General features: G+C 44.0%; 1 protein-coding gene across 5 annotated transcripts in view; it reads right to left on the bottom strand.

The window, feature by feature from the left end:
* The window catches only part of ARHGEF7 (Rho guanine nucleotide exchange factor 7), a 130,914-nt gene that overhangs the window by 103,431 nt on the left and 12,270 nt on the right, over positions 1-15,213 (bottom strand). For 3 of the 5 annotated variants that reach the window (XM_065058717.1, XM_065058706.1, XM_065058735.1), the window contains exon 2: positions 10,698-10,784. In XM_065058717.1, the coding sequence (XP_064914789.1) occupies positions 10,698-10,784 (87 nt within the window). Of the gene's footprint in view, positions 1-10,697; positions 10,785-10,870; positions 11,065-15,213 lie in introns of those variants that run through there. The other 2 variants (XM_065058745.1, XM_065058752.1) reach the window with 2 other exon arrangements.

The raw sequence follows: 15,213 nt of genomic DNA, 5'->3' as shown, positions 1-15,213 counted from the left end.
AGGCACTGGGACCCCACGCTGAGGCAGCCTGGATCACCACCCCATTAGCAAAGGGGCTGGGGAAAGCACCATTTTCCATTGTTGTTGGGTTGGTGGGGTTTCTTTTTTGGGGGGTAGGGAGAGGAAGGTTGGATTTTTACAGATTTACTCAGCCAGGTGGCTCCTGAAGGCAGCTGGCACATGTGAGAACCAGCATAAGATGAAATGGCCATGGCACAGAGGGCAAGAGAAGACAAACGCGGGCAGCAGATCCCCTCTTTTGGCAGCAGGGACCAGTTAAATTGGTTCCTGTTGTTACACATAAATTTCACCACCAGTTACTGTCACACTGAACCACCAACAATCCCAGCATCAAATACCTTTGTGCTATTTCAATTCCATTTCATTCCCCTGGCTTCAGAGAAAGGAGCCCACAGCACAGCTACGCACAGAGCCACTCATCACAAGTTCTGCTCAGTCGCTGCTGGGCAGGTGGGCAAGGGGAAAGCATTTTAACCAGCACTCACACCCTGCCCTGGGACACCCAGAGTCCCCATTCTTAAAATTTTTCAGAAGGAAACTCAATACAAAAGAAAAAAAGAAAAAAAGTGCTTTCAGCACGGAGACCAGAGCCCTATTTAGACAAATAGCAACACACTTAAGTCACCCTAAAAAATGGAGGACTATTTAATTTGTTCCAATAGTGCAAATGCCATTAAAACAAAAATGCTCCTCACACACCACGCTTCCATTCACCTGCTGAGTGATCTGCATGAAGGAATCGAACCAGTTAAGGCCCCTTTTTGGTGACATGGGAGAAGAAAAAAGGGAGGGATAATTTGAATAATTTAATTAAAGCTAAGGCAGTGGTTCGTTTGTCAGCAGTATCAATCTAAGAGGACAAGAGCTACTGTTTTTGCTGGCATCTCCAGCTAATAAGCCCCCGAAATCATCATGCAAAACAACCTAGGAGTTCTTGTGAAGCAAGAGTGGACATCACAGGGAGAAGACTTGATCAGGCAGGAATTTCACAAGATATCTAGCAAATATAAATATCTCCAGAAAAAGCTATTAAGCATGCCATCACCACACTCTCACTAACCATCACTAGTCCTTTCTCTGATAACACTCTCCTCTTTAAGGAAAACAAGTCAGGGGTAGGGAGTAGAAAATAAGACAGTGCCAGGCAGGGGAATAAAACTTTGTATATATATTTAAAATTATTCAGCACTACCAGGAGGGGACCTGTGAAAGGGTCCTTTACAATCAAGAAACACACCCGCTAGTAATGGCATACATTTGTTGATGGTTTTCCCCTCCCACCATCTGTTTTTTCCTTTATTAGTTCACCACCTAAGGCAATTGCACTACTAAACTCTAGGTTTCATCAGGCTGGTGAAGCAAGTAGCATTGAGGATTTGTATTGGAGCAGGGGCTTGGCTCAGTTTTTAATGTTTTGTTTCTAAATTGGACTCAAAAGCAACTGCTACTTAATAGTTTCTAAATACTTCATTCAAAGAAGTGCAGCCAACTGGATGATGAAACAGAGCAACACTCTACACTGTGCAAAATACACGCCAGTCAAAAAAAAAAAAAAAAAAAAAAAGAAAATGATGAGTCTTTTGACTTTAACTGAATGTTAGGGGGGAGAAGCAGCAATCAGGATTTCATCTGCTGAATATGAGCCTCTATCCCCAGCCCTTCAGGAAGCACAGGGTGCTCTGAGAACACCTCACCCCTTCCCCACTGGCCCCAAAGGTGAAGCCGGCAGCTGCTGCGCTGCCCACACAGGCTCCCCCCAGCCAAGGCTGCCCGAGCCACCTCCACACACCACACAGGCAGTCCACCTTATGCCAGAAGGGACACCCCTGTTCTTGCCAAGCCACCAGTGCTCAGGCTCGTGTGTTTGTGCTTGGCCCACAAGATGGCACTGACAGAAAGGCTTTGCTCCCTCCACTGGCTCCGGACAGACGGACACAGAGAAGGACTGCCGCCTACTGAAACCATCACACCGGCTTCCCACACAGCTGGCCTTCCCTCCTCACCTGCCCTCCCGTTACCCACCCAGATACAATAGATCTGCTGGCTCCATCAGACAGGTAGGCAATGAACTGAGGCAGCACAGCTGAAGACAGCTTATTTTCAGTAACAAGAGTCTGAGCTTCTCAGCACTACAATTTTCTCTTTTACCTTGGATTTTTCAGTATTTCCTGAACAAATGTAAATACCTGGAAAAAGTAAGCAGCATCAAAAATAAACATGACGCTTCCTACACAGGCAGAATCCAGCTCTCAGTAATACTGACAGGACCAGCCCAGCATCTGATGAAACACCTGGACACAGTTAACTACAGCAAAATAGAGAGTTCAAGCTGAAACATGCCAGAGCTAGACCTGTCTGGATATTCATCTGAACACAGTAAGATAAGATTAATTCCCCTTAAGGAAAAGGAAAAATCACCATATTAAAATACGCCTTTTCCTTTCAATTCGAGGAAGTGAGCAAGACACTTTTCTCCTCTCATCAACACAAATCTTGCAAAATCAAGCCTGTGAAACCTCCTCTCCACAGCAGAGTACATATCACCCTTTCCTACACATGCCAAGACATCTACATGCAAGCAGAAGTCAGAAAAAACTGCAAAGCTGGAAGCATTTAAGAAATCAGAGCAAGTCACAGAAGACCTAGATTTGCTACTGCATCATTTTCACATAGGTGAAATCATTTATGTTGACTCTTAAGTACCAAGTAAAATCAAAAGAAGATTCTGCAGAGGTCACAGTAAAGAAAAGCAGCAGCCTGTTTTGCAGAGCTGGACTGCCTTCTGTATAGTGCTCATCTTGGGTAATCTTCAAAGCAACCCTTCTGCTAGAATTCCTCCCTTGCCAAAGAGATGCAACATGGTCACTGTCACAGGGAGTTTTCCAAGTTCCTGCAGAGACCAAGCACTGCCATCTCCCATATTGCAAGATGCACTTCAGCTACAAGGACACTTTTAGTTCAAAAGCATAGGTTAAAAACATAAAATGCTACATCATTTGATCTACAGGTACTCAAGTTTTCTTCACACAGAATATCACCTCCTATACCACATTATGTATAGAGGTAGATCTTTTGTTCTCCCTCTGTCACACACAGGCTTGAGAAATTCAGCTGCCACTTAATAACAAGGTAATTGCGTTGAGTATACACAACTGTGGTTGCAGAGTCCAAGTTTTATCTACATTTGTTTTCAGTATGCTTGCCAGATTAAAAAAAAAAAAATCTCTTACAAGTCATCAAACTAGTAAAGAGAAGTATGTGTGTGGGGAGGGAGCCCGAACCTTCTGACATCCAACTTCACAAGTCATTCATAAAAAACACAACAGCAACTAACAAAACCATAGCCATCCTCTGTGAAGGAGAAAGGCAGGCAGGCTCTGACATGTACACAGACCTGCCTTCTGAAACACACTTCACTGCTCAGCACTCACCTCACAGCAGGTGGAAATGCTGCCCTGATGCCACCTCCATTCTCCTTTCTCACCACCCAACCTGCTGTACCTGCTGTCGCTCCCTTGCTGGGAAGGATGGAGCAGCTCACCTACTCCCCTCCCAAGAGCTGCTGTCACACCTGACATCCCCACCACTGCACAGCTTGCTTCTTGCTCAGGGCTCATCAGAAGTCCCTCCTCCAGCAGCTCTCACGCTTCGGAAAGCCAGCAGATGAGCCCTTCCTCACCGCACTTCACACCAAAGAGCTGGAAGGCAGGAAAGGGCTAAACAAATCAGAGCAAGAACTCCTCTGACAAGTCAGGAGAACAGGGTAAGTCAGCAAGCAGCTTCTCCCTTTTTTCCCCTCAGGGACTCAGAAGCTCTGCCCAAAACCCTCCTCCCCTCCAGCCCTCTCTACCCACTGTTTTCTCCCAGTTTTCCTATTTCCACGCTTTGCCCTCACATTATTAACTCCTCTTCTATCAAAGCAGCACTGACACCCTTTTGTGAAAACAGTTTGCTATATTAGAGCATAAGAATACAATGATTATATCTTCTGTGCATTCTAGATTAATAGCGCAATACATTTTAATTGCCAGATGAACGCTCATTTTAAGATCCAAATTAATGCCATAAATGAAAGAGTTACACAGAAGCCTCTGTCAAACCACAGAGTAACTCATTTGCAAAACTGCTCCAAACAGATCTACACTAGATAATATTTACAGCAAATCAGAGCGTGTCACTGCAACTTGCCTTGTACGTACTGAACTCCAAGATATGATTGAAACATTGTGGATGTATTTTAACAGGCCAGACTCATCCTTGTGTATCGTCCACGCAGTGCAGACAAATGGATCTGCACCCATGGCAGATCCGTCGTGTCACACAGACTCTCTACATGCACAGTCACTTATAATTTTGCATTCAAAGTATCATGCCAGTGTGCAAAAGAAGTGGCAGGAATGAACATATTTATAGGCCAATTCAAAATGTCATACTCCAATAAGTAGAGGCATTCTTCCTATTTAATGAAAGCCGCTGGAGTCACTTTACTCAAGAGGCGATAGCACGATACCACACTCGTGATGATGCAACAAGCTTGGCAGAGCCACAAGAAATAAATTCTCACGGGAAGAGAAGGAAGGTTTAAGTGAGCAGGGAACAGTGTGAGGATCCGAAAGGCTACCATGCACATTCATGTTTTAGACTGTGTTTTACTGGATAAAAATGTAACAGCTGCTGATACTACCATTCCTCCCTGTCCAGCATCATATGTTCCTGCCTCTGTGTCACCTCCTCAGCTACAGTGATACTACGCATGATGAGGAACTGGTTTGACCTTAAAAAAAAACGACTACTTTTCCAACATTCATCTGTAAGACACCGTAAAAGTAGTATTCAAAGCCTTCTCCTCAATGGGAATACAAAGATTTGGTAAACACATAAAACATGGTCACGGTCCCAGACTACTTTGTGCATCATAAGAAACGGTTACATCGTAAAAAGAAGTCATTCTATAAAAGTACCATAAATAGCCAATTAACAGTATCTTCTTGTCTGAGCACATCTTGGGATGTACTAACATGGCCTTCTAATCATGCAAGTCAGGCTGTGCTTCTCTATTATAAGTGATGGACGAAACAGACCAAAAAGAAAACGTGAGGACAAACATCATGAAATACTGATTTTTCAGAATTGTCATATTAACACATGGGAAAAAGGATAGAAATCAGGGAAGCAGCAGTCGTGTCTTGGAGGTCAATATGTACAAGGTGAGTTGCAGTGACACACGGCACTTCGCTGTAAGTATTAACTAGTGTAGATCTGTTCAGAGTAGTTTTGTGAACTATTAAAAATCATGGGGGAAGAGAAGGAATACAGTAGACATATCGGTAATAAGAGATACAATTTATTTGTACTATTTTTCCCTTTTGAAAAAAATCTACCAGTAAGACCTCAGCCTCCAAATAAAACTTTCAAATGTGTGGTCTGTAGGCACAGAATGGTAACTTCAAAAGATCAAAATTCTGGAAATGTTTATAACAAAGAATCGTGAAGGCATTTGGCCATGGCATTTGGCAGCACACCTTCTGGGTCAGAAAGACATTCTGTTGGAATAAAACCAAGATAAAATCTAAAGAAAATATTGCTCTTGACAAAAAGACAAAAAAATAAAAGATAGCCTAAACAAGGACTGAAAGGAGTAGGTGGGTCATTGAATTTCTAGATCATCATCATCATAAGACTGGCCTAATGCTCTTCAGTACTAGAATCCTAGTTATTCCTAATTCACTAACAGAGGTGCCATGCTAGCAGCTTAGCTCTTCACCTTCCTTACAGGTCTCTGAAAGCCAACTAGCAGAATGCCTTTTCAAGGCCACAACGGCAGTAGGACTGTTGCCATAAGATCTAAAGAACTATGCTCAGAAAATGAGCATCACCTGAGGGATGAACTGCTATGGTGGGTGTAAGCTTGCGAGCTTGCTCCCAAAAGATGAGTTTGTCTATAACAGAATGACATTGGCACCCTTTGCAAACTTTCCCCCAGGGCTAGAGCTGTATCACAGACATTTACAGGCATTTGTATATCTTGATATAATTCATAGCTCACTAGCTTTAATATCCCAAATTTGCATGCCGTGTTCTGAACCTTAAGGGCAAATCCTTCTTATACAAGAGATTTAATAATAAAGGATTTTCTTAGACTGTATGATACTGCCAGGTTTGCTTTATTTCTTCTTTGGTTGGTTTACTGTAGAAATAAAATCCTGGTTTTGGCAATGCTGCCTCTGTAATAAAATGACCATCCTGAATCCCAGAGGCAAGAATGTCTCTTGACAGGTACAGAAAAGTCTCTCAGATCCATGGCTTGTCTACCTTTTTTCCATTTGCCAGTTTCCATCATTCCCATCAGTATAAAAGTCAGAAATACAAATCAATTTTGAGCTTAAGAAACCTGTTAACACTAGATACTTGCAGATAAGCAGGCATTAATCTTTCATTTGATGAAAGCCAACAGAAAAATGCTGCAAGACACTAATCATGAAATTTGATCACATAGAGCTTGGTATTGTTCACAGGACATATCAAGCATTCTGCCTTTTAAACAACATACACTAACACGGCTTTCTAATAAACTATTTTTGCTTATTATTCTACATTTAACTGCTCCCCAGGCAAACCTCTCTGCTGTTGAACTATACAGCGATTTCTCCAGGGCCTCTTTTCAGCCCTGCAAGCTGTCAAGCAGCTCTGGCCAAAAAAAGAGGAAAGACTATGTTATATTCAGGAAGCTGAAACTCATTCGAAGGGTAACCAAACTGCAGTAACACAACACAGGTACAAGATAATAACTACAGCAAAACTTACTAGGGCTCAGATAGGAACACATGCTCTGTGACCCCCACCTTTTCATTTCTGCCTCTTCTGCCCGATTTCTGTGGAAGACACCGCATACCTGCAGTAAGTTCCATATCAACTATACATGTCAACCCATACTCTTCTAGAAGAGAGCCCAGCATGTGCAACAACTGTCTAGGACTTTATTCTGAAAAGTGGGTCAATCTTCTCAGAAGGGAGTACACTTAAACGTCTTCCCACCCCAAATAAAAACTGGAGGGGAAAACAGCCTTTAAAGCAAAAATGGCAAGGGCAGTATATAGCAAAAATCCTCTGTCTAAGGAAAAAAGTGCACAGTAAGTTGTGAAGTGGCAATGTGGGTCACTATTCCACAGTCCCTTCTATCTACATTCATCACAGACAGCAAAGCTTCGAAGCAGAATAAGCTGCTCAACACTACAATTATTCTAAGCAAACACTAACCATTTCCAGAAGGGAAAAATAACATAGAATTGCAAATTCAGTCCCCGGTTGAGGTCTTAAGAACATTTTTATTTCATTAATAGGTCTCAGTTCTTTGTATCTGCATACAAATAAAAAAGCAATACTTGCAGAACATTCTTCTGGTTATTTCTTCAAACACACTCTCCTTTATCCACCCATATTTCATCTTAAAAAGGACTGCTGCAAGCTCCAGATTAAGTACTCTTTTTGCTCTGGAACACTTAAACATCAAAAAAATACCAGGAGGTGTGGGAAGGGAGCCACGGGCTTCCTTTGAGGAATAGCAATCCTTCTCATTAGAATTTGAAATATTCTTCCTGAATATCCTATTATCTTTCTAACAGCCCAAACTTACTGGGAAGTAAGCGGAAGAAAAGAGAACAATACCTTTCAGACACCAGAACATTTCCAAACCAACAAAGTTTCTCATCTCCACCCCTTATTTTTAGGGTAGGAAGAAAAAAGTCATCATGTCCTCTAATAAGAGGACGCCACAGATGAAAGCACCTCAAAGAAGCTACCTACCGCTGTATAGCTTTCCATTAACTGCAGCAGTTTATCAAGTTCTCAAACATGCCATAACAAAGTCTCCAAAGCTGAAACCGTACAGGGCTCCAGCAAGGCGAGGAGCTCTGATGCAGTTTCATAAAAATACAACCCTACTGCTTCCAAGATGAGTTCAGATCTGGGAATAAAACAAAAAACATACTTGTACAATGCTGAGCCTAGGCTAAACAAACCAGTACCATATTTTCACCACACTCACAAAATTATACACAATCACCTGATCCAGCTACGTAAAACTCAGATTCAATGCCAGGCTCAAGCACACCCCTTGTAGAGCCATGCAAAGCTACACACTGCGGAATACTTGTTAAGAAAAGTGTCAGTGCACAGAACAAGGTTACATATACCCACACCACTCCAGAGCTTCCTCTAATACCTCTATTATCCAAATGTTCCTACTATGTAAGGTATCACGTACACATCCACCACTTTGTCAAATATTTATACTCACTATTAACTCTCAATTAGCTAATTTGCCCACGCTGAAAATATCCCCTTCACCTCTTCCAGAGATCCTCTTCGCATCCTTCACTCAACACAATCTCTAAACCTGATTGCAACTAAGGAAAAATTACACAGACGGTACCTAGAGGAGCTGTGGCATCTCCTGAGTTCCCACAGCGAGGAAGGCGGAGATACAGGAGGGCTGACTCACACCTTGCTAAAGGAGACATGACAAAGAGCCCAGGATTAGCGGATGGCCGAGAGGCTCCTGCCAGCTACTCACTGGCTGAACCCAAACTGCCATCCCTTTCTCATCTTTGGCCGCAGCCAGGGGCTTGGAAAAAACTAATGAGAAAACAACAGGGAACAGCCAACGTACAAGCCATAAATACACACACAAGAGAGGCTCCATAAGCCCGAGCATTTGTGCTCTTTCCTGCCAGCCTCTCAACTCTTCAGGTTGCTTGGGAGTAACTCCTGTTCCAACATGCTGAGCTGGAAGCTACCACAGCCAGTTACCTCCACATAAGAAAAGAGTTTCCGGCAGTCTTGCTGAGAAGCCCCTGAGGCCAGTTTAACAATCTGACTATGCCCAAAGATATTCAAGCTCTGAGAGAAAGATGAAATTTATCTTTTCTTTTAGTCATTTTTCATCACTTTCTTGTCACTCCAAGGAAAAGAGCTGACAAAAGCTTCCCGCAACTACAAAAGAGAGACCGAGTTCCAATGCTGTGACTCTTCCCAGCCTGTCACAATTGAAAAAAACCCCAAGCTTAGTGACAGACCTGCTTTAGGAAGTAAGGGGGGAGAAATATTAACAGTATTCTTCTTCCCCCTTTTGCTTCAACATTTGCAATACTCAGTTTATTTCCAAACTGAAATCTGGAGTGCCTCCCTAACCTAACTCTCTCTAGCTCATGCACGCCTACTACTTGGATTTTCAATCAGCTCTCACAGATGAACGACCAAAATATGAAAAACTTAATGCAGCCCTAGAAAGACAAATTGACAGCCAGCTGCTTTAAGGCAAAACAGAATGCTTGAGTCAATACAAAGTCCGCCCCAGAAGCTGGTTTCTGAAAATTTTAGAACTTAATTCGGTTTTTCTCTCCCAACAAATCTTATAAGACTGTCTATTAATTGGGGGCAGGGAGGTGAAGAAAGGCAGGTAAGAAATGCAAGGTCTTATTTCACAAGGAACAGTGCTAAACGCTGTCTTAATTTCCATCTTTCCCTATGACGAAACCTCAGCTTAAATGCAAGTCCTGTAAGTATCATTAGTTTCACTAATGATACTTCACTGTTTAGAGGCCTCAGGAAAGCAATCAGAGTCTTTTTAATGATATTCTGTTACTTCCTGGAAAAAATCACAGGCAGGACCAGAGGTACTGTAATGAACTGAGAACTACTTAAGGTAAGATTCATTAATTTTATTTCAGAAGCACTAGAAACCATTTCTTCCACCCAAAAGATGCCTCTAAGAACTGAAATTACAATACCACTCACTTTCCAACGCAGTGAAGTTGCAACTTGTTTGTAATCGCACCAGTTCCTTCCCCCACACGTACCAAGAAAACTCGACAGCAGCATGTACTTGCTATAGCTAAATATACTGGTAATATATAACTACCTAATTTGCAACCCTGCGAATGCATGTTTGGAAAATATGGCAGTTTGCTGGGCTTTTATGTAACGCAAATTTAAAACAGAAGAAACACCACCTACCATTTTCCTAAATTAGCATCTCATTCGGCTGTTACCAACCGCATTTCCACAAGCCAACTCCAGCGCCTCAGAAACAGCTCCACAAATAAATCGGATACAATTTATACCCTTTTTTTTTTTTCTTTTTTAAACCAAGAAGCCGTTTTAGCAGCAAAGCAAAGGTTTCACCCGCAATGGAGCCGGACAAACCCCATCGGCACCCGGTGGGGTGCCGGCAGCCCATCCCCGCTTCCCAGCATCAGAAGGACGGGGCTCCCCCTGCCTCGGCGCCCGCGGAGAAGCGAGGCCCGTCCCTGCCCCTTCCCCGCGGTACAGCACGTTTTCCGCTTCACCGCCCCTCGGCCAAGCCCTCCCGCGGCCACGGAGGGCCCAGCCGTGGCACGGCCGCCACCGCAACCCAGCGGAGGCAGCCCCGGTGCGGGCACCGGCGGTTCCTCCGGCTTCTTCCCCCGCCGCCCCCCGGGCCCGCAGCCAGGGGAGGGGCGGCCGCCACCATCTTGTCAGCCGCCCGCCACCGGCCGCCCCCGGGCACAAAGGGTGGGCAGCACCGCGTCCCCGACCGGGCAGAGAAACACTCCCTCCACCCTCCCTCCATCCACACCCGGGGATCGAACCAGACATCTCCCCTCCCGGGCACCCCGCTCGCCCCCGCCCCGACTCACCTCCAGGCGGAGGGAGGCACCGCAGCCCCGCAGGAACTCGCGGATGTTGCTCAGGCACTCACCCTCCGTCCGCGGCTCCGGGTACACCTGCAAGAGAAGAGGCGGACGGCTCAGCGCGGGGCCAGCACGGCACGGCACGGCACAGCCGTCCCCCGCCGCTCTGCTCTCCTCACCTCCCGCTCCCTCCGCAAACGGCGGCGGCGGCACCGATCTCTCCCACTGAAGGGGTTGAACCGGGAAGTAAACACGGAGCACAGGAAATGGCGTGCGAGGGCAGTGGGCGGCGGGCAGGAGCGCAGGCAGGGGTGTCCCGGGCCAGGCGCGGCCCTGGGCGGCTCGGCTCGGCTGAGCTCGCTCGGCTCTGCTCCGCTCCGCCGCGGGGCGGGCGGTGACGGGAGGGCGGGCAGGGAGGCGCGGCCCCGCCCCGGCCCGCCCGCAGCCGCAGGGGGGAAGGCGGAGAGCTCCGCTGAGAGCGCGCCCGGGCCTTGCCGCTTCGGCGTTTTTTATTTCTTTTTTAGATAATAACACACACCCCCTGCCCCCCGTGCCGCGAAGGGTTTGGGCAGCAGGGGCGGCCCCTCGGGCCTGGGCTGACACAGCCCCTGCCCGGGCTGACACTGAGCCGCGGCGGTGTCCGGGGTTAAACACCCGTGTCGTTCGTGGGGCTGCCAGTGCCCCTCTTGTTTTGCCTTTGCCCTTAAGAATCAGGTTTTGCAACAAGGAAATAGATCAGAAACGCCCCAAAGACCGCGGTGGAGAAATACCGGCACCCAGAGTTAATGATCTACCAATTGCAGGGTCCGATGTTAACGAGCTTCGTTTATCTGTAGCTTTTTAAACAGCTGCAGTCTCCTCCTACCCCAGAAAAGAAGCAACTTCACAAAGAGGAAAACCTTGACTGAACTGAACAGACCTTTTGGCAACGCAGCCATGTGCTTTCTGTAGCCACATTCATGCTGCCTTCAGTTCAACCTCCACCGTGAAGTGTAGACCTTCCACAGAAAAGCAGCCCAGCTCCATGGGCTTCGGGGTTGCAGCTTAACTTAACAAAGCTTAACTTGAATTCTGTGCGTACACAGGCATCATTTCCCAGTAAGCTCATTGATTTCTATGAAGTAGTTTAGCAAACAAAGCATTTCCCAAACCCAAGAGGTAAGCAGAACCGCAGCCCTGGCCACCTCGTTCTGCTGGAAGGGGACAGCCCAGCACACAAGTGCATTGCAAGTCGCTGGAAGCTGAGGCGGCAACAGGCGGCGTCATGTCCTTCGATTAGGCATTACACTCGGAAGTTTGGTTGACTACACGCGGATGTGAAGGCTACACAAGCTCACAAGCACAATCCGTCTCCATGGCATTGGGAATGTCACATAATGTTCGAAAGTTCTATCAAGCTGAAACCAGTGTAGTGCCTTTCCCTATGTTTATACAGCATAAAAGTTATTTCTGTCCCTATGACACCACAAAAATTAACAAATACAACAGCATGACAGGGTGAGCCTGGTACAAACAAATTTAAACACAGGTCACTATAACTTTCTAAGCACAAAATTCAAATGAGTTTTAAATGAAAGCCACTATTTCATAATACAAGGAGTTTGGTAGCCATGAGTTGAATGATTTTCTATTCCTCAGGCAAGCACCACTCCCCCTGCACCCCCAAACCTCCTCAAATTGTTTGGTAAACTGCTGTGGGTTAAGAAAAACCCTCTTACTACACAAAACCATAAAGGGAACACCAAAGAAGTCCTACATGAGTACAACAGTCCAAAAGTTGATCTCAACAAATTCAGAAAGAATACAAGTGGAGAGAGAACCCTCCTGGAAACACCAAGAGCTTCATCCTTCTTGCATTGTTTTTGCTGGTTTCACATTAATTGCTTGTTATACTTTTTGATTACTTTGATTAATTTACTTCTTAATTCAGTAAGAAATCTCAAGCATTGTCAGTCACGTCAGCGTCCCTTGTTACAAAGGGTTCCTAAGAATCCCATTAGTATTTCCATGAAAGCTGATGCTTCTAAGATGCTCCCATCTCCATATTCCTAATATTTACACAATAATTACAGAGTTGCAGCTTGCAACTTTTTTCTTTAAATTATTTGCATAATAACCGGTTTCGATCTCCCTTTATGGATCAGACTTCCTCATCTCTTTTTTGCACCAATGATTTTTTTGTTGCTTCTACTTCATCAAGACGTCTTTTCATTCTGAGAAACCTTAAAATGACTTCTACTCCCCAAACAAGAATAACCTCTAACAAGAAATTACAGTAAATCTAGATATCACTCAAAAGAAGCAAATTACTTGTCTCATAACATAATCAATGTTAACACTCTTTATTCCCAAAGTTCCCACATGTTACGCACATAACTCAGTAATTGTAAAAAACCCAGACACAGCTACTACTACCTCCTAAGAGACTGCATGTACCTTATACCTGGAAACAGGCCAATAAAAAATAGGTAAGGAGGAACATCTGATTAGAGGAGGGCAAAAGCTTCTACTTAAAGATTAAAGGAACAACAAGCAAAGAAAACCCAAACCCTGCAAACTGTCCTCTGTCTGGTCTGAAAGTCTAAAATCCATGCCAAGTATAAGTCTGAGAGACCTCAGCCCTACCCAGCACTACAACGCATGTTTTTAATTAAAAATCATCTTGCCCCAAAAGAATAAAATAAGTTACAGTAAATCTTTAGAAATCTTCTTGCACAAAACAAGGGAACAGATTTTAGTGGCAATGCTAGAAGCAGACTACGCTTTCTCAGCTCTGTGGCTATTGTGGCATTTTTATCCAACAGGAGACAGAAGCATATGGGTAACAAATCTAAAAATATCTTAGCATTTGTATCCTGCTAGAAATGTAAAGTGTTAATGATCCCTTAAAAAAAAGCAAACCCATTAAGTTACTTACCTGGGAAATCTTAACGTGATTCTGGTAACCTTCTCCTACAGATGGCTGAGAAACACAGTGACCTGAGTAACAAACTTGGAAGCTCTGACAGAATCTTAAAGCTCAATTATGTGGGCCAAGCCAGTGTGAAAAATCACACCTATAGTCTATGACATCCTCTACATGCAGTTAAAAGGGAGGGTGGTGTCTCTCTCATGGGTCATGTTCATAGACTCACTGACTATTCAAAATAGAACAGAACATAACGTAAGCAGACCACAGTATTAGACTGCCTGAAAAATGGCAAATACAATCAGAGAGAAAGGATAAACAAAATAAAATTTAAATAGTGTCATACGCCAAAATTACTTAGCTTAATAAAAAACAGATTGCACGTACATAAAGCCAGTGAAATAAAGAGGTTACGTATCTTCCTCTCCAGTATTTGCTTCATCCTCTTCCTTTCACAGACCAACACGTTAGTTCATAAATAGGAAGTCTGCTTCTTAGATGTCTATACAACTCCTATTACAAAGAGGCCTCAATGTCCAACTGGAACCTCTACGTGCTGCAGTAATACAAATAAAAAAGGTTAACAGTAATTAGAAAATATAAGTATTCCAAAGGGATCTGACAGATTCTTAATTAGGGACCAGGGCTCCACAGTGGAATCCAAAGAGACAAGTGGAAGGTAATACACAGAGCAGCAACAGTTTAAACCACTTCTTCATAGTTCAGGGACAGGTTCTGATTAAGATTTAATCTCTCAGGGAGTAGTTCTGGAAATCACAGCTAGTTCAATGAGGACACTTGCATGATGCACTGCAGCTATCAAGGAGCAGAGCACATTTTCCACCATCCAGAGAAGACAGAGAACAATGTGCGATACAAATAGATGGTACCGGGCTAAATGTTGGATTCATTTTGACCAGTTTAAATCTATGATTTTAATAAACAACTGCATAAAAAAAGGCAATGCAGAGGCAGGCAGCATCAAGGTTTAACAGGGATAGTCTTAGAAAAAATGAAAAAGGCCAGGAAAGCCTTTGGACCAGGAAAGCATATGAAGAAAATAAGCAAGGAATGTGTAAAATAATGAGTTTAAAAGAAAAATAAAAGAAAATAAAAAGAAACAGCAACAACAACTTTGATTGCAATGAGTAAACACAAGAGATCAATAAAAACTTCAGCTATACGTACAGGAAACTAGCTGTTCACTTGCATTTATCTGCTGAACAAGTTGACAAAATGAGTTAAAGGAAGAGAGGTGTATGAGGTCTTTAAATATAAACTGGAATCTACCAGGAGGGCAACAGCAAGAAACTGAATTACAGCAGAATTACAACATATAAGTTAAAAAAAATATAATCATTTATCTAGCATGACATATAATACGTACAATGTGGTTTACTATGTAAGAAGACTATCTCCATTACTAGAAAGCAGAAACTAATAGAAAACATAAAAAGCAACTGCAAACTAGTAGGCATGTCCAGAGCCACTTAAAAATGTCCCGTTCAGGAGCACAGCTGCCAGCATCTGCAGTACAAAGACTCAGCCTTGAAGAAGGGGAAAACCCCCTAAAGAGGCAGCCCTGCACTGTGAAGAGCATTGCAAAAGGATGCA

Source organism: Columba livia, chromosome 1 (genome assembly GCF_036013475.1).
Source record: "Columba livia isolate bColLiv1 breed racing homer chromosome 1, bColLiv1.pat.W.v2, whole genome shotgun sequence".
NCBI lineage: Eukaryota > Metazoa > Chordata > Aves > Columbiformes > Columbidae > Columba > Columba livia.
The sequence above is the reverse complement of the archived record's forward strand: the minus strand, read 5'-3'. Positions and strand labels throughout refer to the sequence as shown.